Source organism: Malurus melanocephalus, unplaced genomic scaffold (genome assembly GCF_030028575.1).
Source record: "Malurus melanocephalus ecotype Western Australia unplaced genomic scaffold, MMel_1.1 scaffold_24, whole genome shotgun sequence".
NCBI classification, from domain to species: domain Eukaryota; kingdom Metazoa; phylum Chordata; class Aves; order Passeriformes; family Maluridae; genus Malurus; species Malurus melanocephalus.
In genome coordinates this window covers 2,749,635-2,776,089 of record NW_026623256.1, presented here as the reverse complement: position 1 = coordinate 2,776,089, position 26,455 = coordinate 2,749,635, and the positions used below count along the sequence as shown (strand labels likewise).

Here is a 26,455-nt window from a genome sequence, read left to right as displayed (position 1 = left end):
GGCGGCGGCAGCAGCGAGGACGGAGGGGACGGAGAAGGCGGCGGCGGCGGGGACGGCGGGGCTCGGGGCCCACGTGGGAGCGGCGGGGCCGGGCCGGGTCGCGCCGCCGTGGCGGTGGCGAATCTGTCGCCGCGAATCGCAAACCCCGCTGGCACCGCCCGGCCCCGCCCCAGGCCGCCCCCGTCTCCTCTCTCACCTCTTCGATCCTCCCGCGCCCTCCGGACCCCTCGGTCCCACCGGTCATCTCCATCCCCAAGGTCCTCCGGTTCCCCCGGCCCGGCTACATGCCCCCCGGTGCCTTCAGTCCCATGGCCTCTCCCGCCCAACCCGGTCCTCCCGTCCCCCTTGGTGTTCCCGCTCTCCCCGCCGCAGCACGGCAGCAGACCCGGTTGAGCAGTTTATTTACAGTCGGAAACGTGGTAGAGACCCTCCTGCCCTCCGCCCCGACACCCCCCGGCGGCGGGAGCCCCGGCCGTGGGGCAGGGCATGGGGCAGACCGGCCAGTCCGGGTCAGCAGAGCCGGAGGAGGGGGCACAGGCAGGAGCGGGGTGCAGGCAGGAATGGGGCGCAGGCAGGAGCAGGGCGAGGCCGCTGCCCCCAGGAGAAACAGGGCTGAGACCTCCGGCAGGCACCCAGGGTCAGCCTTCCCCTGGGGGAGACGGCAGGCTGCCCTCCCGGGACACACACAGACAGACAGACACACACACAGACAGACACATACAGACACACACAGACAGACAGACACACACACAGACACGCACACACACACACAGACACACATACACAGACACATACAGACACAGACAGATACAGACACACAAAGACACACACACACAGACACATACAGACACAGATACAGACACACAAAGACACACACACACACACAGACACATACAGACACACACAAACACAGACAGACAGACACACACACAGACACATACCGATACAGACAGACAGACACAGACAGACAGATACAGACAGACACACAGAGACACACAGAGACACGCAGACACACACACAGACACAGACAGATACAGACAGACGCACAGAGACACACACACACACACTCACACACATTCACACACACACACAGAGATACACACACTCACACACACTCACATACACACACTCACACACATATACACACTCACACACACACACACATACACACTCACACACACACAGACACACACACACCGTGTCCCCCCAGGCACTGGCTCTGCCCGCACTGCCACAGCCAAGGGACAGTCCTGCCTTAATGCTGGCCATCGGGCAGGAGGAAGGGGCAGACGAGGATATCCAGCCCTGTAGTCTCACTGCCAGAAGCGGGTCCCAGCCCTGTTTTCACCAACCATAGCAGCTCATTATCTCCCTAGTGGGKGGGCCACACTTCCATGATTAAGCCCCGGCCACCAGCAGAAGGAAGGTGGCATATCCTTGCCCCACCAGCCAGTCCCATGGCTAATGGAAGAGCTATTCAGGATCTGCCCGGCGAGGCTTGATGTCMCGGGTCTTCATGTAGGAGAGCAGCTGCTCAGGAATCTCAGCCAGCACGTCCTTGGCCAGGCGGGCCATGCTCAGCACCTGGTTGCCCGAGTCATCCACGTAATCCCGAAATGGCACAAACTTTGAGGGCAAGAAGTTTGCAGTCCAGTTGGAAACAACTCTGTTGTTGTGGGGGTCAACAARGGGGACTGAGCATCTCTCACCCACGGTGGGTCTGAATTTGATGCCAGAGTTACCTGTACAATGTCCCTCTCGGCATAACGTCCCCGGGAAGACAACCGTACCTCATCACCRTCCAGCTCCTCCATGGCTGGGGGTGACAGCTGGTGTCACCAAGCCTCGGTGGGGTGAACACCAGGGATGGAAACACCAGCCCTTTGGATGCCTTTGGCATCCCAGAGGAAGGGATGATGTTTCCATCCCTCTTCCCTGGTATCCCCAAGTCCCRACTCACCCTCAAACTCAGCTGGACCTACTCCCACAATGATGATGGACATGGGCAGGGAGGAAGCCTGTGGAGCAGAGGCTGGCTGTGAGCCAGGGTACTGCCCATGTGGGGTGAGCTCAGAGCAATGAGGGTGCACTCACAGTGACAATGGCTTCCTTGGTCTGCAGCATGTCAGAGATGACACCGTCAGTGATGATGAGAAGGACATGGTATTGTGAGCCGTCAGTCACCTGGGCGGCTGTCCTATTGGGAAAAGGGATGGGGTCCCTCAAGCACCCCACTGGTATGGGGCAGTCAGCCCTGCTGTGGGACAGATGGCATTTGGGGATGGCAAAGGGGACAGTGCCCCAGTGCTCACCCAGCCACCTGGTTGATGACAGGAGCAAAGTTGGTAGGACCGTAGAGCTGGACGGTGCGGAGGCTCTGCAGGTAGGACTCCAGCACACCTTCAATGCCAGCACAGCTGGGGTTCTCTGCATTGTTGTTCTGGGGACAGAGATGGGTGCTTGGAGGGGGACCACAGCTCCTGGCATCCCCCAGGCTGCAGGATGCTGGGGTGTGATGCGGCCAGGGTGCTTCCCCTCCCCACCAAGCTGCTGTAGGCACCCCAAGGCCTGCCCCACAGCCAGGAGATCTGGGYTCCCCCTCAGCCCTGCCCCACAGGGAGGGCGCACCAGAGGAAACTGGTGGGAGATCTTGCCRTCAGGTGGGACTTTGGCACCGAAGCCATACGCAGGGAAGAGCTTGTCACTGTCGTAGTCCTGGATGATCTCCCCCACTGCCTTCAGTGCCAGGGCGTAGGCGCTCAGCTGGTAGGGGCTCGCGTAGTGCAATGAGGTGGGCTGAGATGGCAACCCTGCAGCACAGTGCCCGTCACATCCACCCCATGGCCAGCCCCACGGTGACGGGGACCCCCCAGACACCAGGTACACTCACCATTGGAGGCCGTGAAGTCAATGGCAACAGTGAAATTCAGCTGCGTCCTTTAGGGGGAGAGCGAGGGAGGCTGCCGGCCCCACGGCAGAGGGATACCATCTTCCAGCCCCATAGTGCCGGTGTTTCCCAGCCCAGACCCATTGCCTGCACCCCTCCCCCAGCCAGCACCCCACAGCCCTGTGCCCCCCCCCGTGCCCCCTTTTGCATCTACTGCCCAGCCCCACTGCCCCCTTGTCACCCCAGGCTGCACCTTTGCTGTCACCACTGTCCTCACCCCGAGACCCTCAGCCATGKGGGATCTCGAGGAGCCGGGGGGCTCCCGGCCCCCCACTCACCCGCCCCGTATGTAGTCAACGAAGGTGAACTCAGACTCAACAGAGAAGGAGAGCAGTGTCACCTGTGGGCACAGGGGATCAGATCTGGAGCCCCCSTAACCTGGCAGGCACAGCAGGTGGAGCAGCACCAGCCCCTGGAAGGCAGGAGGCCCAGGAACTCCCCAACCCCACTCACGGTGCCGGAATTCACATATTTCTTCTTCTTGCATTTCTTCCTGGGATTCAGCACCTGCAGGTGCAGGAGTGAGTTGGTCCCAGCATGGAGTGCACYCTGTCCTCGCCCTGAGCCACCGCCCTACCTCATACACTGTGAACTGACTCTGTGCTCGAGAGAGCTCCCGGTAGCTGGTCGCAAATTCYCCGATGAAATCATGGCTGCAGGAGGAGCACAGGGTCAGCATGGCCAGGCCCCTGGGTAAGAGGTGTCCTGGGAAGCTTCAGCAGCACCCTGATGTCCTTTGGCACACCACAGGCACGGCCTCACCTCCCATCCCGGTCCCAGTCATACACATCTATCTTCACCGTCCTGAAAGCAAAGGTGTACRGTGGGTGAGCTGCCAGCCAGGCTGGCATAGCCCCTGATTTGGGGACACCCAGCCCCACACCCAACCTGCAGTGAGCACCCTGCCCACCAGCTGCCAGCAGAGCCGCCCTGCCTGCCCAGCCTGCGGCTCTGCYGGGAGGGAAGCGGGAAATTTGGGTCACGGTGGGGGCCCTGGAAAGGAGGGGGATGCCTTTATGTAATTTGGGTTGCAAAAATGAAAAAGCCCCAATCAGGACCCAGCTCTGAGCCGCCTGCCACTGGGGGGGCCAAGCCCACGAAGAACTGCTCACACCCTGCTCTGGCCCCATGGCTGTCCCTGTCCCTGTCCCCATCCCCATTCCTGTACCGGTCATAGTCGCCGTTGCAGAGGGCGCGCACGGGGATGGTGAAGGGCTGCCACACCGGGTTGAGCGTGTTCTTCACCACCTCTGTCTTATGGCAGATAGTAAAGCTGGGGGGACAGGGCAGGGTTGGGCCATGCCATATGCTGACATGGGCACCTTGCCTGCCCCACTGGGTCCCTGCGCTCACGTGCCATCCTCATTGCTGCGATAGAAGACGAGGAAAGGGTCGGATTTTCCAAAGAAGTCCTTCTTGTCCAGCTTGTTGGCGCACAGCTGCATCGTGACAATATCCTGGGGACGGGGACTGTCACTGCCAGCCACCTCCTCACCCCTGACACCAGCAGCTGCTGTGCTGAGGGACCATGCAGCCCTCTCCTCACTGYAGCTGGTACATGGGCACTCACCCGGCAGTTGCTCAGCTCCTCAGCCAGCAGCAGGATGGTCCCACACCGCTTCCCCGGGACACCCCTGGGATGAGAGGCATACAGTCAGCTTGGGGACAAGGAGGACAGTTCAGGGGCAAGAGCTGGGGTCAGGGCTGGGGCTGYTGTCCCACAGCTGGTGCTGGCAGTGTGACTGGAGTCCGTAGCCCAGGATGTGCATGGAGGGGTCCAGTGGGGCAGGAGATGGAGACACCGTGTGGAATCCCCCACCTCACCTTACCACAGGGTGTGACTYACGTGAGGGGTCTCTCCAGACGTCCCCGTTGGGACCCAATCACCTCCCCCAGCGCCACGAATGCCTGTCCCAGGAAGTCCTGTGCCCCGAACAAAGTTGCTGTGAGACCCTGGAGGGTTGTTTCCCCAGTCTCCCAGMACCTACACCCACCCTTTTCTCTCCCAACACACCCATGGGACCTGTCACCAACTTGACTCTGGGTGACCTCAAGTGCCCTGAATATGCACAAGTGCCACCTCAGAGCCCAGGACTCATTATGCATCCCCAGGACTACTCCAGGTGCCCATTCCATATGCCTTACACTCACTTTTTGCCCCCAGGGCCAGCACGCAGTCCTAAACCCCCCAAACTGCCCTATATGCCCTGATCTGTCTGAGACCCCTTGGGCCACCCTACATCCATCGTGCCCATCAAAAGCCACCCCCATGCTGTGTACTAGCCCCATCGTGCCCCACCAGGCAGTCCCAGAGGGCTGGGTTCCCAGGGCAGTGCAGGGGTTGGTGTGTAGCAGACACCTACCTTCTGCCAGTCCCCATGGAGCACAGAGAGATGGAGAGCAGGTTAGAGCCCTCTGAGGGAGAAAACGTGTCCCCCCCGACAGTGCCCACACAGGGCACAGCCTCGGGGTGTCCCACCATGGCATCACACCGGGGTGTCACTACACATCCCCCCGGCACAGGCTGTGCTCACCTGCTTTAAAGCGGAACAGCTCTTGGAGTCCACGTTGTAGCTGGTGTGGGAGAGCAGAGCCCTGAGCCGGTGCCTGCGGGGATGCTCCAGCACACAGCCCCGCTTTCCCACCCATCCGGGCTATTGGACACTGTGTCCTTTTTTATTATCCTTATTTATTACTGACTCGGGGTTTTGTTCCACCCTCAGTGGGGCCAAGCCCTTCCCTGGCCATCCTACTCACACATCGAAGCGAAGGTTTTGCTTCTCCTCGAAGTAGTAGTCGAGGACAAACTTGCGGACAAAGTCGGGGTTCAGGGTGTTGTCGATCACTTCGGTGCGTCCGAACTGCAGGGAGAGGGGTGAGGGTGGCCCCCCCAGGACCCGTCCCCATCGCAGCTGCCTCGGCGCTAATCCCGGTGGGGGATTAGCGCTGCTGGCGGGGCCGGATCATTAGCATGGACGGGGAGGGATCATTAGCGTGGCCACGGGTGGCCATATGGGCCCGTTTAACCCAGCCGGGGATTAGCCAGGAGAGGGGGCCACGCTCACCTCCTTCCACTCGCTGCTCCCCGAGACCTGCACAAAGAGGACCACCACTGCGGAGAGAGGAGCAGAGCCAGGCTGCCGTGCCGTGCCATGTCTGTGCCATGCCGTGCCCCTGCCCGGCTCCACCACCCACCTGGATCAGACTTGGAGAAGGTGTCCAAGTCCAGCAGGTTCCTGGGGGGAAGAGCCAGGCGTGAGCCACCCTGAGCACCACTGACCTGGCACCAGAACGGGTCCCCATGTCCATCCCCCTGTTCACGGGTCAGCATCATGCCAGAAGGCCGTGCTGACACCCATGGCTGAGAGCGGCGGCACTCCTGGGAGACACGCTGGCTCCCTCTGCAAGGTTCGGTGGGGCAGCGGGGCGAGCGGGGAGCAGCGTCTTCAGCGCTGATGATGATGATTGAACATGACAGGGAACCCATTTACARGATGAAACCTTCCCCGGTGCCGCCGGCGCCGGCTGAGTGCCCGCCGCGCCCCGGCAGCAGGAGCTTGGCTAATGGCGGGGTGCAGAAGTGAGAAGAAAGGGAACACTTGGAGCAGGGGCTGAGCAGCCAGTGGGCAGCCCCCGACACAGCTACCGGCAGAGCGATTGATCGTTGTCCTGTGCGCGGTGTGACACCGGAAAGTGCCGGGGGCTGCGACCGGCTCTGCTGGGATACTTCCCGCACCCCCGGGGTGGCAGCACAGGGTGGGCTGGGGCACGGCCGGGGGCTGCGGGGCTCAGCCAGCTCCTCTGGCCCCAGCGCGCAGGAGAGAGACCCACGCCGGACTGGGCTGAGTCCTGGGGTTGCGAAGCCGTAGGCAGCCCCTGCCCTGGGCTGTCTCCAGGTGTGACCCCCGGTCCCTGCCTGGAGCTGTCTGGTCCTGCGGCCCCACCGCCCCTCTGCCTGCTGTCCGGGAATCTGGCGGCGGGCGACAGGRCTCAGCCGCGGGGAGAAAGCACAGCAGCCCCCGGCCCGGCCCAGAGTTTGCACAGCTCGGGGATGTGCTGGAGRTGCCCACCCCGAGCGGGGTGCTCCATGCCACAGGACACCCCGGCCCATGGCATGGGGACACTGCCGCCCCAGTAGGACGCTGGTGCCTGTCCCTGTGAGCGGGACCCCCGRCCGCGGGCAGCGGTGCCTCCGACGGGCTATATTTAGCCGCCGGCAGATCGGCTCAGCCGCCGCTGCTCGCCCAGCGGACCCTGGCCAGGAGCCGGGGCACCGAGCAGCCCCCCTCCCACAGCCCCTGTCCCGCCGTCGCCAACGCTGCCGCGCTCCCGGTCCCGCTGCCTTGCACCGAGCTCGCAGAGCCGGGCAGAGCCGAGCAGCCGCTCGCAGCCAGCGCCGGCACCCCGMGCCCCGCCGGCATCACCCACATCCCACAAATATCGCCCTGCAAGGGGCCGTCCCGCGCCCCAAGCCCGGGTGAGGGCATCGGGTCGCTTCACGCAGCCGTGCCCCGTKCCACCATCCCATGGGACCCCGTGAAGGGGACGGGACGGGTGGCAGCGGGGCAGAGGGGCGCTGGGCACACGCCCTGGCACCGAGACCTACCCGGGGAGTGAGGAGGACGCGCAGCTCACAAACCCCTGAGCCAGAGGCTGAGCGGTGGGCAGCGGGACGCAGCGAGCAGCCCCACAGCGCATCCCGGTCCGTTTCGCACCCACCCGWGTCCACGGACTAGCCGCCGCCCTCCCGCTCCCCCACCCGGCTCCCGGCTCACCGGCAGGACACGGTGAGCTCCACCTTGGTGCCCGGCACGCTGCCGGTCGCCGGCTCCAGCGCTCCCGGAGCCGCCATCCCCGCCCGGGTGCCGCCGATGCTCCGCGCCGCCTCCTCCCGCGCCGCCGAGGAGGCGCGCCCGGGGGCGGGTACGGCACGGGCACGGCACGGCACGGCACGGCACGGCACGGCACGGCACAGGCACGGCACAGGCACGGCTCAGCACATCTCGAGCAAGACGGCCCTTCCGTGCCGGCAGTGGGAGCACCAACCCGGGCACCAGAGCGTTCAGCCCCTGGGGCTCGGCTCCACCGGGACCTCCCGCTCGCGATTCCCACTCAGGGGCAGAGGGGGTTCAGCCCCCATCCCGCCCCGCCGGGGGCTTCCTCCCGGGCTCGGCTCAGTGTTATTTCGGTGCCGACGCTCGCGGAACGTGGGCCGGGCTATTTATACTGAGCGGCGCCCCCGACAGCGCGGCTCCCCCGCGCCACCCCCCGCCCGCAGCCCAGAGAGGAGGCAGGAGAGGGCACAGCTCGGGTCATTTACTGCAGAGACTCGCCGAAGACCCCGCACCCCCCAGCCCCAGGCAGGGGGGGCCGGCGGCGGGCGCTGTGTGCAGCAGGTGCCCGCACTGAGAAGAGGGTCCCAGGACTCTGAGGGGGGACGTGCCAGCCCCAGTTTTCCAGGCAGTGGTCTGGGAACGTCGTGTTCAGAGGGTGCTGCTGCCTCTCAGTCCCACGCCCCGCACGAACTGCTCGAGGAGGCCACCGATGGCCCCTGAGGGGCTGGGGGGCACGGCCTTTAGGCCGATGGTCCGGCTGTAGCTTGCCAGAAAGGCAGAACGCACTTCTTCCAGACGGGACTCACGGTCACTYGCCGACACCAGTCTAGGAGAGAGAAGGGGAGGTCAGTAACTGCAGCCAACCCGCTCCACATGCCAGCTCTCGCTCCTGACAGGGCTGGCAGCAGGGCCGGGGCTCTGTCCACAGCACCAGCAAGTCTGTGGTGCTCAACGGGCTACAGTGGCTGAGGCAGCGCCAGCCCCAAAAGGCTCTGTCCACARAGCCGGTAGCAGATGGTGCCACTGCCTCCTCATTCAACCCAACCCACGGAGCCACTTGCAGCCTCAGGCTCCTGCTCCCCACGGGGTTTCCTCCTTCACACACCCCACTGTCCCCTGTCTCTCCCACCACCATGGTGCTCACATGGCTACAGTTCATAAACAAAGTGCTGCTTTGGCCAAGTGGGTGTTGACGTCAGCCCCTGCGCCAGCTCCCTCCCCTCCTCACACAGTGTTCCCAGACAGGTCCACATGTGCTGTGCCCGGACAGTTGCTTCCAACCTATTTGCAACCATCCCTCACTTCCACCAGCCCCAGCCTTGCGTGCTTGTGCCAGCACAGACAGCTCTGTGGAAGGGGGGATGAGAGGGAGCAGACAAGGTGACAAAAGCCCCAAGGAACACTCCAGCCACAGGAAGAGGAGAGCTGAGCAGCGCTTTACTTCTGCTCCTCAGCATGGCTGCTCTCRGCGAACAGGAGCAGAGTAGGGCATGACTTCCCATGGGACCTGCTCTCCTCTCCTGCTGATCCACACACCTGGTTAGGGGAAGGTGCGACTTCAGCTGAGGGAGCAAGGGAACTCAAGTCTGGGGCTCAGAGGCAGTTGTTCCAAGCTCTCCAACCTAAAATGATCGTTGCTGTGGTGCCTCTGCGACATGCCAGTGGTTCCCAGAGAGATTAAGACATTCCTCAAAGGTCACTCCAAGGGCACAGCGCGAACCTTCCCCATAAAAAATTCTCTTTAATCTTCCAGCGCCTGGGCTGGCTATAAATTGGCACAGCTCATCTGAATGGAAGTGTTAACCACCCACAGCCAACAGCTTCGGTCCGGAAACAGCAGCAAGAGGATATGGTGGGAGGCCTATAAACAGCAAGCGATGCCGAGGCAGCCAACCAGGCCGCTGTTTACTGTGTCTGATAATAAAGAGAAGCCAGAGGGCAAAAAAAGGCAACAACATATCTAAACACATTAGAGATGCTTTTTGGCAACCTAATTAGGACGTGGAACTCGCAAACCTGCTAGCATTTAAAATAAGCTCTGTGAAGACAGGACTTACTTGCACCTGAGCACAGCGATCTCAGATGTCACGTGCAGAGGTAAGCGAGGGCGTGCACCAGTTAGGTCCCGTGTCTTGTGGGTCTCACACCTCTTTACAGGGCAAGTTTTGTATTTGGGTATTTGGGTTTGTTTCATGGAGTGAGACACTCCAAAGCACAGGGTCAAGCAGCCAGCCACTGCWCCACACCAAGCCCTGCAGACCGGCTGCAGCTCTTCACCCTGCACAGTTCACAGCGGAGGCAGGTCGYGTTTCCTTGCCAAATCCACGGCACTCTGCCCCGCTACACTTCCTACAGCCTGCCCGCTCGCCTGCAGCTTGGGGTGCGGGATGAGAGGAGGCTGTCAAAGCCCCAGCTCCAAGTAAACCCTGACAAGCCCCACACAAGCACAAGAAGTAGGCTGTGAAAAGCATACCTTCATCGAGCTGCTGCCAGTGAAGATGCAAAGTGGGAACTTAAATGGAATTAAAAGAAAAAAAAATTGTACTATGTCGGGCTGTGAAAAACTGGGATAAACCCACAATGGAGTCCTGAGCAAACAGGGCTGATGCAAAGTAGAGAGAGGGTGGAGGCTCTGGGTGAAGCTCAACACAACACCCCTGGCAACTCCTGGTCTTTTCAAGGCAGAGCCTGGTCCCAGCATCTTCAGCTGAGCAGTCCCCAGCCCACGASTAACCCACAGCTTTAGTGAGCAGCTGAACAGGGCAGAGCACTCACACAGGAAGCACCACCACTGTCTTCTTTAGAAACCATTGCCCCAAGCAGTCACTCTCCAAACCTCATAAGCCTAAGGCCTATCAACTTTGATTCATGTTTCTCTGCTGATTTCCCTATTCTGACGTTGGATCCAGCTCCAAGGGCAGCAACAACTCGCTGGTGACCAGCAGTGACCAAGCACAGCCAGGCTCAGGACACAGTAAAGCAGTCACTATTCAGATGCCCATCCTTCAGTCCCTTCTCCCTCATCTCCAAACTGCTGCAGGAGCAGCTCAGTGTGTCCTCAGGAAAGAAGAGCAAATCCCGGCCAGGCCATGTMCAACATCTCTGGCAATTTTTTTGTTCCATCAATTCATGGATCTCGCAGCTTCACCATAACTTGAGGGCAGCTGCTCTGCTCTGTTCAGCAGCACAGCACGCAGCCACACGAGACAGAGCCAGGGCAGGCAGCCTGTCTCACAGGACACATGGATTTTCATGTTGCTTGCCCTCTGCCTCCAAAGCACGTACTCAGATCTCAGTAAGGGACTGAGCATCTGGCAGCACAGCTCTTGCACTGCCAGCCCCTGATCTGCCATTTCAGTTTCTTGATGGAGAGTTTGCAGCCTGAAGGCACAAGCCAAGGTTCTCCTCTAACAGCAATTAAAGCGTATCTCCAGTCTTTCAAGCTTCCAGAGGTGGATTTCTATTTGGGGAGGAACATTTGCCTCCCAGCTATTTCACAAGGCAAGATGTGGCAGGACACGAGTCTCTGTGGCTCTACACTGGCCAGGCACAGCACCTGCAAATGATGCTGCACAAGGCCAGACAAAAATTGGGTTACAGAAGGAGAGTCCTTCTCTTACTCCAGCAAGGATCTGACCCCAGTGGGGAGATGTAGGTGAGCAAAATCCAAAAGTAAGAAAATCTGGGTTACCAGTCCTGTCCTGACAAACACGAATCCTCAACTGCACTCAATTATGCCCAAATTCAGCATCTTCGGGGAAGAGACAAAACCCTCTTCTTCCTACAGAAAGCAAAGTGCTCCCCATCATTAGGCAGAGAAAATGTCATTTTCTTTCCATGTTCAGCATAAGCAAAGAGTGCTCAGGGACTGAGTTTGTGGACAGAAAACATCAAGGCAGAGAAGATGGAACAGTTTGTTWTGGGCTCCCAGGCTTCTCCGAAAGTGCCAGAGTGATAAAGTTGCAGYGCTCGCAGCCAGCCAAGAGACCCAAGGAGAGATCCTGCATTTGAGACACTTACAGGCAAGTGTTAGAGAACTCATCCGGGAAGCTGCAAGAGAGAGAGGCGTCTGCGTTCAGGATTGCCTGCTCCCGAATACTGCCACACCCTGTCACCATCTGCCAGCTGCCAAAGTCTGTGGAAACGGAAGATCCGGGCAGAGAATGGTCCGCCGATCTGGGGCAGAGAGAGAGGGAGACGGCGCCATCAGTCAGATCATTCAGCCACACGCCTTTCGCTGGCGCTGGTGCCAGGGACCTGCTGGGCGGGCAGCCAGCAGCGCCTGTGCCAGCACTGTTGACACTCAGGGACCAGGGTGCAACATGCAGCTCTGGCTGGGCCCCAGACCAAGCCTTTCCTTTGAAAGCGAAGGGAGAGCCAAGCTGGCTGCGGCCAACAAAGCAGCAGGAGCACACCGGGAGCTGGACAGGAGAGAGCCAGCACGAAGCAGATGGCCATGCAGAACTGAGAAACCCATTAGTGAGATGGAACAGCACATCCTGCCTTGAATCCTTCACAGATGTGGAAGTTGTGCTGTACAAGAGACACCACAGCYTGTTGCTTGTTGTAGCTGTTAGCAGATCCCAGGGCAGCAGGGCAAATCAAGGTTGTGGCTTGGTTAGTGCTGGGAAAGACGTAAAGATCATTGTCCTGGCAGCAGTTAGAAAGCAAATCACTCCCGAGCTATCACCATCAGATCTGAACAGAGCCAATGCTCAAGGTGTACCCAGGACACCTACCCCCTGCACCTGAACACCATTTCTGTGTTAAAAAGGGCTGTGCAAGAAACCAGGTAAGACAAAACATCTTTAGGACAGGCTAAAGAGCCAAGGAAGGATAATTGTTTGATGTATGCAACCTCCCACCAGGAAACAAAGAAGCGTGAAACATGGTAAGTGAATCTAAGGAGTCCCTCCAAAATCTCAGAGAAGAGGGCACAATCACTTGAAACAAACCCAGAGCTCTTGGCTTCCAAGGGAGCAAGCAATTACTGTGCCTTGCTGCACAGCAGAGTGTACATAGCTGGAAGCACAGCCTGTGGCAGAGCTGCTCAATTACACACTACCAAGATCTTCTGGATAATTTATCTGGGTTCTGATGGGCAGAGAGCAKTGCTCCAGCTCCAGCTCTGCTGGGCCAGGTACTTGCACGCTGYCTTCACAGCTAAGAATAGCAGTGGCGCACTGCAGCTGCTCCCCAAGGGACCAGCAGAACAGCCAGAAAGACAGGATCTCCCACAGCAAGAAGGACCTGAGCAAGACTGGAAGGAAAGGGTGGGAAGAGATGCACAGCAGGAAACCTATTTGCAATCTCGATCTAATTCCAGGCCTGCCATTTAATTAGTCTGATCAATATAGCCAAGTTTGAGCAGTGTGAAACGTGGTCCTGAGCTGGCTGTGCAAGCACAGAAGGGGAGTCACAAAGCTCCCTGCATATCAGCTTCCCATCACAGCTGCAGTTTGGGGGTAATACCCCGGTCTGGCAGCTTAGGGTCTGAAAGGGCATCACAGCAGAAATAGGAAGAGCAGAATTTCACCTGTCTCACACTGATTTTGTTCTTTGGCTGCTCAGTGAACTGGGGAGTGAGAGTCAGAGTACTGGGAGAACCCGGTTTTGCAAAATGGTGCTTTTTCTGGGGCATGTAATGCCAAAGCAAGAATGAGGGCACTTCGCCAAAAGCAAAAGTGCAGCATATACTGTTAGAAAAACTTTCAGGAGATCAGACAGGGATAACCTTCCCTGGAAAGCAAGGAATCTGTAAGGGAAGGAGAGCAGCTGTTCAGTGACATCTCCTTCTCTCCGTGCCTTTGGAAGATGAAGTAGAGAAAGTCAGTGTGAAGGAGAGCAGACAGTGTTTGGGCCCAGAGCACGATGCCATGCTGGAAGCACAGTGGGAACAGTGCAGGATGCCAGGGAGAAGCATAGAGGAATACTGCTTCAGTGCATAGTGAAGAGGAAGATGTCACCTCCCTGAGAACACAGCACAGCCAGACAGGATAAACAGGAGTGTCACACAGAATGACAAGAAATTGAACTAAAGGAGTAAAGAGATTTATAGGCAATGGGCTCAGGCTGAAATTAGGCAGAGACAGGATTCTGCTGAAAAAGTAATGAGTTGCTGAGCAAAGGATGAGTTTGAGGCCAGACAGAAACAAAGGTTTTGGAGATTCAAGTCTGAATGGAAGGGGAGGGCCTGGGCTACAGCCCAGGGACAGCAGTACCTGGAGGCTGCCCAGAAGACTCTGCCCAGATAGCAAGACATGATCCAGGGCATCACAGACAGCAAAAACCWCCCTCTGCTCAATATCATCAAGCACACCAGTCAGATAAGTCCATGCTAAAGAAGGTGAACAGAAAATTGTTTTCTACTTTGGGCATGTAGCCTCAGCTGCTGGTCCTTTTCCATGGTAGTCAGTTAAGATCAGACTGATCTTACACCGTCTCTTGGAGGTGGGTCAAGTAATCTCTTGAATCCTGCCATGGAGAGGCTGACAAAACATTGTTTATCTCCCACAAGAGTGTTTCAGCAACTCTCTAGTCCTCCAGCCTTTCCTGGGGTCCTATCAAGCAGCTGTGCACGTTTACTAAGGCTTCATATAACCCAACAACACTGGGGTCTAGGAGTTCAAGGCAGTCAATTCTGTGTCTTGCCTCCAGACAGCAGAATACTTGTTGATTAATTGAACAAACTGATTGACTCTGCAATGAGTCTAGGTAATTTCTTTCCCAGCCCAGAGACCTGAACCTGGCCAGCAGAGCTAAGATATCATGGCAGACCTTCCCCTCTATCCCAAAACCTTCTCAAGGGAGGTTCCTGAGGAAGTGTCACAATCAACAAGCATCTTGAACAGCCTCAAGAGAGCAGGGGCCAAGCCTGGGAAGACTTAGCATGGGAAATTTTGTGTTTGCACTACAACGGCAGCAGAACTTCTTAAAAGTTAGGCTTGGCTTGAAACCAAGACCAGATGTCTGGGGGGACTGTACCCCAATGCAATCCAGTCAATGCTAGAAGTGAAAGTCTTCCTATAATTTCTACCCTGAATGCTCCTTGTAAAGCCTTGCTGCAGAGGCCCCAAAAGAGCTTCAGTGAGGCCCTTGGAACAAGCTGGAGCTGCTGGGACAGCAGAACCTGAGCCCAAGCCTTTAAGAACAGCAYGTCTGCAATCCATGACAGCCATGCCAGAGGCTGGCTAGTGGTGAGGGCAGCATGGARTCTTGGGAGGCAGCTGGACAATGATAGCAAAGCTGACATGGTTAGAAGAGAGGAGATACAGCCAGCCTTCAAGTCGCTCTCTCTGCCACAGACATCTAATGGCAGACAGAAAAAGAATCAAAGTGAGCTTCACACACCCACCTCTTCAGGTCCACGAGTGGGAAGAAACTCCCTCAAAAGTGCAAGATTAACTAAATTAGATTAGCAAAACAGAGATGAGCTGCAAGCTGTTCCTTCACACAAGAAGGGACCTCTCGCAGGCCATAAACTGGCAGCTCCTAGCCTGGAATGGTTCCTTTTAATTAGGTCAGTGCTTCCCATGCAACATGCTGCACAAGACAGAGTATTTCAGAGCACATGGACACTCACTTGCCTGCCAGCAAAGAGCCAATACCGGAGGCAAAGCAACAGTCAGGGATCCTTCCCTTTCTTAATACGTAACTGAGATGAGCGYCAAGTGCCAACAGCTAGGCTCCCATCCTGCCCTGTGCTGTCCCCACTCACCTGACGTATTTCCACACACCTAGGACCATTTGGGAAGCAGCTCATTTGCCAGCATATGCTCTGTGCTTCAAACTGAAGCATTAAGTAGGTTCTGTACGTACAGGCAGACTGTGGCAACCTGGAGTAAAGGACAGCCCTTCCCACCTTTGCGTGGGAAAYGTTGGCAAGGACTGTGGCACTCTGCCAAGACTGGGAGCCCTGGCTGAATCCCAGGTAGTTATCTACAGGCTGGGACAGTGCCCGAGCAGCCCATTCTCTGTGAGCACCATTTCTGATTACAGCACAGTCATATGCCAGCCAGCAAGCCCATTTTGTGGCATGGTCATCCAATARTTCCAGAAAACATTCCTGTAAACAACTCTTCTCCTGCTGTGGTCACTATCCCAAGCTGACACATCGCAGATAAACCTTCCCAGCGAGGCACTCTGAGGAGCAAGACACACAGTGCACGAAGTCTTCTCACTGCCAACAAAACACACAAAACCAAGGGGCAGCAGCTTCTCTGTGCCCCCCTGCACTCCCTCCAGACCCACAACTGAGCCATCTGCAGCCCTCAAGTAAAGGAGTTTTCTGCGACTGCTGGTCAAAGCAGATCCTCCRTGATTTAACTCCTCCAGACCTCAGCTCTCTAGATCACAGTACTTTGGGTTTTGTTTAATTGACTTAGCAAAAGCACATTCAAGCAAAGATTATCCAGCTGCTAATCCACATTAGTGCTATGTACACACACGCTAAATCCCTGACACAGATACAGAATTTTTCTGCAATGTCATGGGACGCTTACACTGCTAGTGTCAAATGCAAACACAGGAAAAGATTTGCAAACTTCAACCCCCTCGCATGCAGGGGATTCAATTTGAGGCACATTGACTGCCATACTCAGAGCTCTCTGTAGAACAAGCAGCAACTTGTCCAGGTCTGGAAATAGTCTATGTAGTATCTCCATGTGTCTGTCCTCCACAGATGTGATCTTACCAACATGTTGGAATGAGCTAGAAAGTGATAGGAATTGCCTTTGTACTGCTTCACCTGACAAGAACCASCCTGGGATTTGCAGGTACCCCAGATGTCTGGATCACAAGATGGGCTGGTAAAGCGACAGCAGCAGCCTGTTGATATTGCCTGGTAAAGGAGAGGGACTTGGCTCCCAACATCTGACTGGGCATTTGTGTCCTTTTTTTTACGACAGCCCAGTTCCCCTCCCAGGTCCTACTCATATCTCCTGTTTTCCTGTTCCCTCCAGAGCTCCCTTGCCTGCCAGCACCTGGGCTTGCTTGAACTACCTGAAGGATACTCTTTGGCATTTTACAAGCAACCATTTCAACCACTGCAGCAGCAGTTGAGGAAAGTGTTTTGTTGCTATGGCCACACAAACAGAGGATTAGGAAGTCAAGTACAGTGGTTTCTTGATCTCAAGGACCTTGGGTGCTGACCTGCCAGCAGCACTGCAGGGATAAAAGTATTTTTGGCATCCTGATCAGTCTCTGTGCTCCTGTTTTTCCATCTTAGTACTGTAATTTTTCAGGCAGTGAAGAGACAGAATTTACCTCTTCAATCACAGATAGARTCCTCCACCCAAAATGGGACTCAGTATTTCCTTCAGGGTAGAAAATGGTGGCTGAAGGTACTGTGAAATCCACCAGAAAAATTCAGACCACAGTGGAAGCAGGGAGACCAAAGCCAAGTGGAATGACAGAACCCTTTCTGGAGAAAACATGCCACGCTTAGAACCCAGAAACTGCAACATGTCAAGTGTCTGATGAGGCAACCCAAATCCTCCCTATGGTGCTCTTCTGCCTACTCTTGTTCCTCCTCTCTGCTCTTGCAGAGCAGTCTGTCTGAAGCATTACAAGCTGCTTCTTCCTGAGCACTGSTGCAAGCTTGCTACCAGCAAGCACYGAACAGCCTGGGGAATGGCATGGGACCACACACAGGAATTGTGGCACTACCCTTGTGAACAAAGCAGCTCCCAAGACAAGCTGTTTTCTTTCCAGTATTTTCTTTTCTTCTTGGAAGATTCTTTTCATCTTACACAGAATGCAGAGGTGGGCCCCAGCAACAACTCAAACCCCTCCTATTGATGTCTTTCTCTGGGGAAAACAGTYAGCATCATTTATGAAAACTGTCATACACTAGGGTTTTTCTCTGGAATTGAGAGAAACTTGTTAAGAAAGTCTTATAAATTTTCAATGCTTTACTTGTTTGTCATTTTATTTTACATATGATGAGAGAGTACTCAGATTTGGTTGCTGGCTGTTTCAGAAACACTAGAAAAAGACTCATCAGAAAACCTGCAGAGACTACACAAGCATTTGATGCTGTTMCAGCAACCTCTTATCTCAGAGCCTCTTTATTCCATGTTGCCCTTAAACACAGGGTGTTTGCTCCACAGGCTCTGTCCTTTCTTCCCTAGCCCAGCTCACTGCTCARCTCTGCCCTATCGCAGTGTCAGACTCCAGAAGGGTGCCTTTGTTATGGGGTGAGCTTAGGCTCAGGTCCAGGGTCCCCAGTCCCCAGCAGGTACACACAGCCTTCTGGGCAGAATCCTTCGTGCCRGCACAGCGCTCGCAGCTTGCTCCCAGCAGATTCCCACCTCTGCTTGCCACCAGCACCCAGTTTTTTCCTGCATCGTCAGGARGGGCAGCAGGTGAAAAGGGGGACAGGATAGATGCAGAGTGAGGGCTGCTTGGTTTGAAAAGCTTCCTTCCCCAAGCACCACAGCCATTCCAAACCCCAGTGGATGTGTTAGAGAAAGTGCCGTGAGCTGCGAGCATGCAGGATGCGGAGATGCCAGAGCTCAGAGATGAGGCATGCGCTGAGGACAGGCAGAACAGACAGCTGGCTGTTATCAGCACAGTTCCTCGCTCCTCTAGGGGCTGAGGCAGGAGTGCCTGTGTTTAATGGCCAGCACTTCAGACAAGGTCAGACTAGAAAGGAATGGATCTCCCGAGGTTTGTCCATAGATACAAACACAGGTGCTCCAGTGCTTCCAGAGACACATGTGCAGCCCTGCACTGCCTTTACCAGGCACTCATTTTGCTGAGAAATGCTCTGCTCTGTCCCATCTCACCTGGATCTGGGCACTTCTAGTGGGCTGCTTCCAATCCTCAGGAAGTTATCAGAATGGGCTGATGAGGAGGAGCTGGAGGACTTGACTTCAACCACCCCTGCGGAAGGCAGCCTGTCTTCAGACTGCTGTGCCCTACTCCAGAGCACAGCTTGTGGTGACGATGCACAGCTCTTCCTCCTGTGGGAYAGAGGACATAGGTGAAAAAGCTGACTTTTCTATGTACTCCAGCTAGGAAACCCTCCCACCACAGGCTGGATTTTACCCCAGCAGCTACAAGCTCTTGTTCCCTTCCACTGAACCTGCCCCCCTCCCTCCCAAGGAACCGTGAGTCAYGGGTAACCACTCAGTGAGGGGGGTACACTGAGCTCAGCCCATCTTAGCCCATTCTTTTATAGATCACCATCCACGTGACCTGGAAATCAGAGACGGGAGAATGCATCAGCCCACACACACACAGCGATTGCTTTGTTTAGTCTAGCAGCAAAAATGCCTCGAGCAAGGGGCCTCCCAGCGGGGAAAGACCATTTCAATCTGCTCCAACTCCACAGTGCCTATCAGCCCAGGTGGGCGTTCGTGCGCACCGAGGGCGGCAGGGACACGCCACCAGTGTTATTTTCCCTTTTAGCAATTCCCTTTGGGCACCACTGACCACGCTTCTGACCATGTGCTTACAGCTGACAGTCACTCCAGAGGCAGGTACACTTCAGTTCTCTCTCTGTCTATACTGACAGCCCAAACTGCTCTGGCTTCTTTCTTAGCCAGCACATTCAGATACAGTCATGATTCAYTGTCCATTGCTGCATCAGGCCTTAGCTCACAGAACCCTCCAACTACAGGCTAAACAAGCACACATTTGGGACTAATTCACATCACTTCTGCTCCACATTCAGCAGATTTCTTACGTCAGTTGCTTGGTTTTGTTTTTTCCCTGSAAGAGTCCTAAGAATTTTCCCCCTTTCAAGACCACACCGAATTAGACAAAGACCTCTCTATGTATAGAAGTAAAAAAAGAAAAGTTCTAATGCAAACGAACTCAAGGGAAAAAATAGTTCTTCTTCCTAAAACATGGAAGGGCATCTCAGCTTTGAGATCTCMAGAACTGTCAGCAAGCGCAGCTAAAGACAGGCTCTTTGTACGGTGGAAAGCGCGATATCCTCTCTTCATTTCTTGAAGGGTGTCCACCCTCAAACATCACACCACAGCCTCTCTTGAGCATTATTCATCTCATGTTATCATAGCTGCCAACATCTCCAAGCACAGCCTGCAGAAAAAGGTTTGAACAGCTAAAAATCAAATGCCTCTCCCTGCACAGAGACCGTGAGGCCACTTGTTTTCAGGACAATACAACAAAGTACATCCTCTCCTCTCTCTACTCATGCTATGCACGGTCCAGCTTATCCAGCTTGCAAGAATCTCTAAGTATTCTCTCGACTASAGAGCTGCAAGAGCCTGCAGTAAAACATCCGTGACCAGTCCCCTCACTGAGCACTCAGGGTAAGGCCTGCAACCTTCCCCTTTCCCAAGCTCCTGACCCCAGCACGGCCCAAACCATCCCTGAGGAATAGCTGCCAGCTCCAACACAGCCTGATGTCTCCCACAGAAATAAAAGCAAATCAGAATTAGGAAACACATTGCAAAATCGAGCCCTGATCCACACGAGTGCAGCTGATCTCTTCCAGCATGTTCTGGTCATTTCACATCTTGTGAAAATCACAGAGTTTCTGTGCAGCAGGATGGAGTCTGTCCTGRGCACTCTGAGAAACATAAATGCTTCTAGTTCAATATCCTGCAGCCCTGCAAGTGGAAAAGTTGTTCTCTACTTGCTGCAGTCACTTTGACATGGATAGGCAGGCTCTGTGTATTAGAGGACTCTRTGTTGCTCACTTGGCAAACAGTTTGGGACTCTGCATCTCCATTTTCTGATTCTGCAGGAATACTCTCCTTCCCCTCCTCAGCACTTTAAATTGAATGTGCTTTAGAAAGGCTGCTGCCACTAGCATGGCTGCAAGCTCAGTCCCAGAGGACTTCCAATGCCTCCAGCACAACCCAGATTTAATTTAAAATAATTGCAATATAAAATAGCGTCTTCACATGTGCTGAGGGAGAGGAGAGAAAAATTAAACTGAGAGGGGCAACCCTACAGCAGAATTCTGAAATCCCCAAACAGCACAAGAAACTCCACAAGCCAGTACAATGCCTGTCCCAGAGCAGCAGAGTAGCCAGACACCTTCCCCACTTCCAGACAGCCACCTGCATCCCCAGACAAGTCCTGKGTGACCCTCTATCAAGAGGCAGTACTGAAAATCCTGTATTCTGCCCTCCAAGTGTCTCTAAGCAGTGCTGCAGGCAGGAATCTGCTTTCAGCTCACATACCTCGTGCTGGTAGAGGGGCTAAAATTTAAGAGGGGATTCTTGGCCACCCAGCCCACCTCCCAYTAACTGCAGACACTCCCTCTGTATAATGTCTTTCGTAACTCTGATTAAGCTTCATTTTAGGGCAGCCAAACCATCTCCACTTTTCCCTGGGGAGGTTGCTGTCAAATGTAATTTTTCTGGTAGTTTGGAACCATCTTTTAAAAGTAATGAAATCCTTTGTGGATGAAGTCTAACAGTGAAACTGGTGAAAATGAAACAAAGCTGCTTTACTCTCATCTATGTACAAACTCAGGAACATCCCTGCAGAAGCCTGACAGCCTTTTAACGTGGAATGGCCTCCAATTTTTGGTAAAGAAGCTCTGTAGTACAAGTTGCAGCAAAGCTTCTGACAGCCAAATTCCTTCCCCCACTGTAAGGAATCCATTCTGCAGAGAGCAGACCTGGAGGGCAAAACACTTCAGAAGTATTTTTTCTATCAGGCTCAGAGCCTGCCTCTCTTGTTGAGCCCACCGAGTGGGTATCTCCTCACCATGCTGCTTGAGCCTGTGCTCCTGCTGGCATCAGCTCCACTGCTTCATAGGTGAAGCTCCCAGCTGCTCCAGGGGAACTTTCCATCCCCAGGGAGAAATCACTGCTCAGGCTTGTGGTGCTGCCTCGGTCTTTCTGCTCTAGAGAAAAGAAAACAGAGCTACCTGAAGATCAGCTTGGTCTCACTCACTTTCTCTCTCTTTAAGCAATACAATTTCCTCTGTCCTGTGTTGTTGTGAGGCCCCAAAGGCAGCACACCCATTTGGGGTCATCCTGAAGCTGGTAACCCAAGCCCACAAGCAATGAACCATYACCAGCACCCAGGGGCACGAAAGCTTGGCAGCAGCACTCACTGAGCATGCAGATCTCTTCCAGGGTGAAGCCAGGTGGCAAACTCTTCCTTCTGGGGAAGGAAAGACAAAGTTACCTCAGGCACGCTCAGGGCTATGTGGCAGCTGGCCATAGCCAGGTCTCTGTCACAACAGCACATCAGAGCAGTGGGGAATTGGCTGTGCAGGGGCAGAGGGGAGGGGATGGGGCAGTGTGCACTGTCTGACTCCTAACAGTCCCAACCCAAACCCCCTATGCTTTGAGAAGGTGGCATCAGGCAACATTGCACATAATGTGCTTATCCAGAGCATCCAGGGTGGGCTTTGTTTCTTTCTATCCCTCCTGAAATAAGAAGGGGTTTATGCTGGGCAGTCTGTTAGAAAACAGCCACCCTTCTGTCCCTTTCTGTGCCTGATAGAGCTTGCTGTGCAGCCTGCTTGAGCCACAGCACACATCTCTGGGTTCATCCGTGCTAAAGCAGCCACGGACAGTCATTAAGCAGAGAGCACATTTCAGCATGGACAGTTTTTCAGAGCACAACGTGGCACCTCACAAGCCTCGGCCCCRTTTTGCAGCCTTCAGAGTGCAGAATAAATTAAAGAAAACTGGGCCAGGACACCAGGGCTTCCATCTCCCCAAAGAAGAAGCACTAACAAGCTCCCTGGCTCTGTAGCCCATGCAGCAGCAAGCACAGGCTCCTTACCTCTGTGACTTCAGAGCAGAGAACTCCTCAGAGGTGATGTGCTTCAGAAAATTGAAGCAGAAAAAGAAAATCTGAGCAAAGGGAAAGAGAAGAGCGGTTCAGGAATGAACCCGAGGCTCCATGCAGCCTCTTATCTTGGTGAGGAGGTGATGGCAGGAAGGAGATAACAAAATATCAGCAGCTGCCAGCCTCCAATKTGCCATGGGCTGCCACCAGCCTATCCTGGGACTTCTCTTCCACTTTAAACTGCCCTCCTCATCAATGCCTTCCACACATGCTGCAAGCCCACGGCAGGGACTTATGCCATGGGTGCAGAATGGAACAGAGATAACAGCAGCTGCTCATACACCCAGGAAAGCAGCAAACCCAGCAGAACTTGCAGGGTTAGAGCCACATGCTGCACCTCGGCAGCACACCTGCACCACATCTGGAAGCACGAAGTACCTGCAGCATTTGTGGCCCCAAGCTCGTGCCCTGCCATGCCCCAGTCTGCTCTGCATCATTCACCCCACTGTGCCTCTGCCACCCCACCCACCCATGCAGAGCTGTGCCCTTCTCCTGGGAGAGGGGGGGAGCAGGGGGTGCCAGAGGCAGCCAGGACYCCCTCTCCTGCTGCAGCTACTGACTCCACCTGTGACCAAGCAGGCACCAGAGCAGAGCTGCCAGGCTTGAGCCAGCAGAACAGGAGAGGAATGAACCGGACGAATGATATGGAAAGAGGGATTCCGTAATCCTGCAAGATGGAAAACAAGCAAGGGTCCTGCCTCTGCTGTTTGAAGGCTGGAGATTCCTTAGTAAGGTGAGAGTTTGAGGAGCAGGGGAATAGCAACAGGGTTAGACACACTCCCCACTTCTTTTGTATGCAGAAATTACATTGCACTATACTGCAACAATAGTCAGAGCAATCTTTTTTTTGCTGTTAAACAGTGAAAGATTTTGAAGATAATTAGTTCCACTAATTTTAAGTACATCCCAGACACATCTGTGCACCCCGAGACACACCCCACCCCAAATTCACACASTGGAACCAGCACAAGCTGCTCCATATGTCTGTGATGACATGCAAGCCACATGCAGCTGCAGCACCCGGGCAGGAGGGCTGGCACTCAGGACAAGCACACAAGACTATCCAGCTTTATTTTCAAGCTCCCATCCTTTTCACTGCTGAGCTGAACAGCAAGTCCTAGCACCCTCTGATGTGGGCCCTGAACACACATGGCCCAGCAGGGAAACTGGCAGGAGTGACACCCCCCAATAAAAYTGTAACCCTAGAGAGAAACAGCCCCATAACTTATGCATCACAAAGTCATGGGGCAGGGCTCTTATCTTCTAYTTCCAGCACCTGAACAATCTTTTTGGAGCCCAGCCACATCACTGATATTACCAGGAGCAGGCAGTGAATGCTGCTACCATAAACAARTATCCTGAGAACACAAAGCAGTGTTCAGCCACTGCCCAGACCCAACACTCACCTCTTCTCCTTTACTCAGTCGATCGACTAACATGTGCCTGGAAAGAGAGCAAGGGAAGCTCAGTCACACACCAGAATCAGCAGAAGAGTACCAGATGACAAGAATAACCAGATGCCTGAGCCCTCAGTTTAAAAAAAAGGCATCTGCCCTCCTAATTCCAGCTCACTGGGAGCTGCTCAAACATCCACCTTTGGCTGTGAACAAACATCAAAAATGACCACTCAGGGCTTCTTCCCTGCTGCACAGGGATGCACGTGGGAGTAAAACTTATGATGCCTACCCAAAGAGAAACCAGTCATAAGCCACTGTCAGGTAGAGAATCTCAGATGGYTCCAGGGACGTGTGGATCAACCCATCCTGCAAAGCAAATGAGACAACCTTCAGGCAGCAGCCCTGGGGACTGGGACTTGGGAATTTGTGATCTGCTCACAACAATCATGGTAATCCAGGGTGCCCAGCTTCCTCTATCTGCCTGTGATAATACGTCTGAAGGAACATTAGGAACTTAAACAGCTCCACTACCACTTCCTGGTGACAGCCACCCTCCAAGCAATCCCCCCAGAAAAGAGGAGGTCAGCCAGGTACTCACAGCCCACAAGGAGAGGCGCAGTAAGGAGATGAAGAGAGGCGTTCGATCCCAGCCRGATATACAATGCACCAGGAGCCCGCTGTCATCTGCTCCAGGCAGGGGCGGCAAGGAGAAGGAAAAAAAGGATGTTGCAGTGAGAGCAATGACTTCTTTGTGGCAAATCTGTAGAGACAAGCTACTCTCTCTCCCTACAGCCCAGGCTCAAGAGCAGAGCTCAGCCAGAACATTCTGTCTTGAATACAGCAGTCAACAAATTGCTCAGAGTGTCCTGGGCTGTCAGCAGCACCAGCTGATGTGCTCTCCTGGTCCTGACAGCTKCTCAGGGCACAGAATCATTAAGCAGGAACATAATTTTACTACTCAGGACATACACCTACCCAGCTGCAACTCACTATCACAATCTATTCCTACACTGGTGAGAAACCAGCTCCAACTGAACATTTTTTCAGTCTCACTAACCTTCCTGCTGCACATTGAGCAGAGGCATACACAAAGTACATCTCCTACAACCTCCAGAAAACCTGCACCATGTCCCAACACAGCTACTGCAGGGGAGTGTAGCTGGCCATGCTGTCAGAGCCAGCCACAGCTCTATCCATCAGTGCTAGGTAGTAAGTCACTGCGCCCAGGGGGAATGGGATGGCACAAAGRGCAACAGACACTCTTCAAAAAGCTGGGGTGTCTGTCATGTAAAGGACTGGAGGGGTCTCTTAAACAGGCACCAAATGAGATCCTGTGCTGGGAGGACAAAGTATGGGTAACCACAAAAACAAGAGCAAGAGTGAACAAGCAAAGAAACAAATGTTTCTTCTCTTCAGGTTTAAAGTAGTGAAACAATAGGTTAAGTTTTCAGATATCCCTTCGTGTTCAGGAAGAAATGATTTTCAAGGAATCAGCAAGTGCCTCTCTAAAAGGAGAGCTGGGGTTCCAAGATGGTAGGACCATCACCCTGTTTTGAAAGGAGAGAAGTAAAGCTGTCTATAAAGTGACTTCTGTTTTGGGAGTTGATCCACAGTGCCACTAATACCATCAGCTGTTCTTCCAGGGACAGTGACTGCTCCAGTTACACTGCTGGGAGCAAGGAGTCTGCCTTACCATCACTATTGATAATGGAGATCAGCAGCTTCAGGTAGTTCTGTGTCTGTTGTACAAGGTCCCAGCTCTGCAGAAAGAGAAATGTTGATGGTAAGGGTCTGCCCACAGCAAAAGGTTGCTCTGCAGTCCAGAGCTGATCTATGCAGAACAGCAGCAAGGCACACGTGGCCATTCCTCAAAGTGACAAACTCCCCCTTTGTATCAATCCGCCCATTCTCTGTAAAAGGCACTRTGGGACAAGATACCAGGTAGGCAAATAAAACAATAAAAGGCTATCTCTACTGTATTCCCAGCTGGTAGAGGACCTGCTTGCCTGCAAAGCTCAAAGCAGCCCATGCTCAGAGAGGCAGCAAACACCTGCAGAGCACTGACCCAGATCTGCACATGTGCACTTTACCAAGTGGCTGAGCCACGTTCCAGCCGTGTGTGCAACACCAGCAGCATGATGGGATGTGCAGGCTAAGGCCAGCAGCCTGCTCCCACAACCCAAGCACTTAGCTCRAAACTCTGTGAGCCTTGAAAATGTCCCAGCAGGCTGCTGACAGAGGGCTGACCCTCACTCACTGCTCCAGACAGGCACTGGACTTCTGCAGTAACCCCCAAGCAGCAGCAGAACTACAGAAGGGCTCTGAACTCAGAGAACTCTAGCATTACAAGACATACAAGTAAAAAACATCAGAACAAGAACCAAGCTTGTCACTTGACCACCGTGTCACAAGATGCAGGGAATTTCAGTAGCTTGATCAGAAGCAAAACTAGCTCAAGGAAAATTGGATAGCACTGGCAAGGAAAA

The 26,455-nt window shown here is 54.6% G+C and overlaps 2 protein-coding genes across 8 annotated transcripts in view; both read right to left on the bottom strand.

The window, feature by feature from the left end:
• Positions 1-1,164: 1,164 nt before the first annotated feature.
• On the bottom strand, positions 1,165-7,891 carry CPNE9 (copine family member 9). 5 transcript variants are annotated; one of them, XM_057390308.1, is made up of 20 exons: positions 7,723-7,891; positions 6,143-6,183; positions 6,013-6,059; positions 5,705-5,808; positions 5,482-5,521; positions 4,794-4,870; positions 4,518-4,581; positions 4,301-4,404; positions 4,116-4,220; positions 3,710-3,751; positions 3,525-3,600; positions 3,401-3,454; positions 3,226-3,287; positions 2,891-2,937; positions 2,629-2,810; positions 2,313-2,440; positions 2,095-2,197; positions 1,961-2,018; positions 1,743-1,816; positions 1,165-1,626 (listed from the first exon to the last, which is right to left on the bottom strand). In XM_057390308.1, exons 1-20 carry the CDS (start codon positions 7,797-7,799, stop codon positions 1,474-1,476), a joined length of 1,638 nt encoding a protein of 545 aa, XP_057246291.1. In that variant the 5' UTR covers positions 7,800-7,891; the 3' UTR covers positions 1,165-1,473. The 5 variants fall into 5 exon arrangements, 4 of the variants coding, with proteins under 4 accessions (XP_057246291.1, XP_057246287.1, XP_057246288.1 ...); XM_057390304.1 differs by lacking the exons at positions 5,482-5,521; positions 5,705-5,808; positions 6,013-6,059; positions 6,143-6,183; positions 7,723-7,891 and having other exon boundaries at positions 4,794-5,438; XM_057390305.1 differs by lacking the exons at positions 5,482-5,521; positions 5,705-5,808; positions 6,013-6,059; positions 6,143-6,183; positions 7,723-7,891 and having other exon boundaries at positions 1,512-1,626; positions 1,743-1,881; positions 4,794-5,438.
• A 337-nt stretch (positions 7,892-8,228) lies between these two features.
• MTMR14 (myotubularin related protein 14) overlaps positions 8,229-26,455 on the bottom strand; it is a 31,217-nt gene continuing 12,990 nt past the window's right edge. Inside the window, exons 11-20 of one of the 3 annotated variants that reach the window (XM_057390301.1) lie at positions 25,663-25,729; positions 24,568-24,653; positions 24,259-24,335; positions 23,979-24,015; positions 22,507-22,577; positions 21,827-21,876; positions 21,475-21,613; positions 18,570-18,746; positions 11,803-11,958; positions 8,229-8,608 (exon numbers count right to left, since the gene is read on the bottom strand). In XM_057390301.1, coding sequence (XP_057246284.1) covers positions 8,431-8,608; positions 11,803-11,958; positions 18,570-18,746; positions 21,475-21,613; positions 21,827-21,876; positions 22,507-22,577; positions 23,979-24,015; positions 24,259-24,335; positions 24,568-24,653; positions 25,663-25,729 — 1,038 coding nt within the window. In that variant the 3' untranslated portion in view covers positions 8,229-8,430. The remainder of the gene's footprint in view (positions 8,609-11,802; positions 11,959-18,569; positions 18,747-21,474; positions 21,614-21,826; positions 21,877-22,506; positions 22,578-23,978; positions 24,016-24,258; positions 24,336-24,567; positions 24,654-25,662; positions 25,730-26,455) is intronic. The other 2 variants (XM_057390303.1, XM_057390302.1) reach the window with 2 other exon arrangements.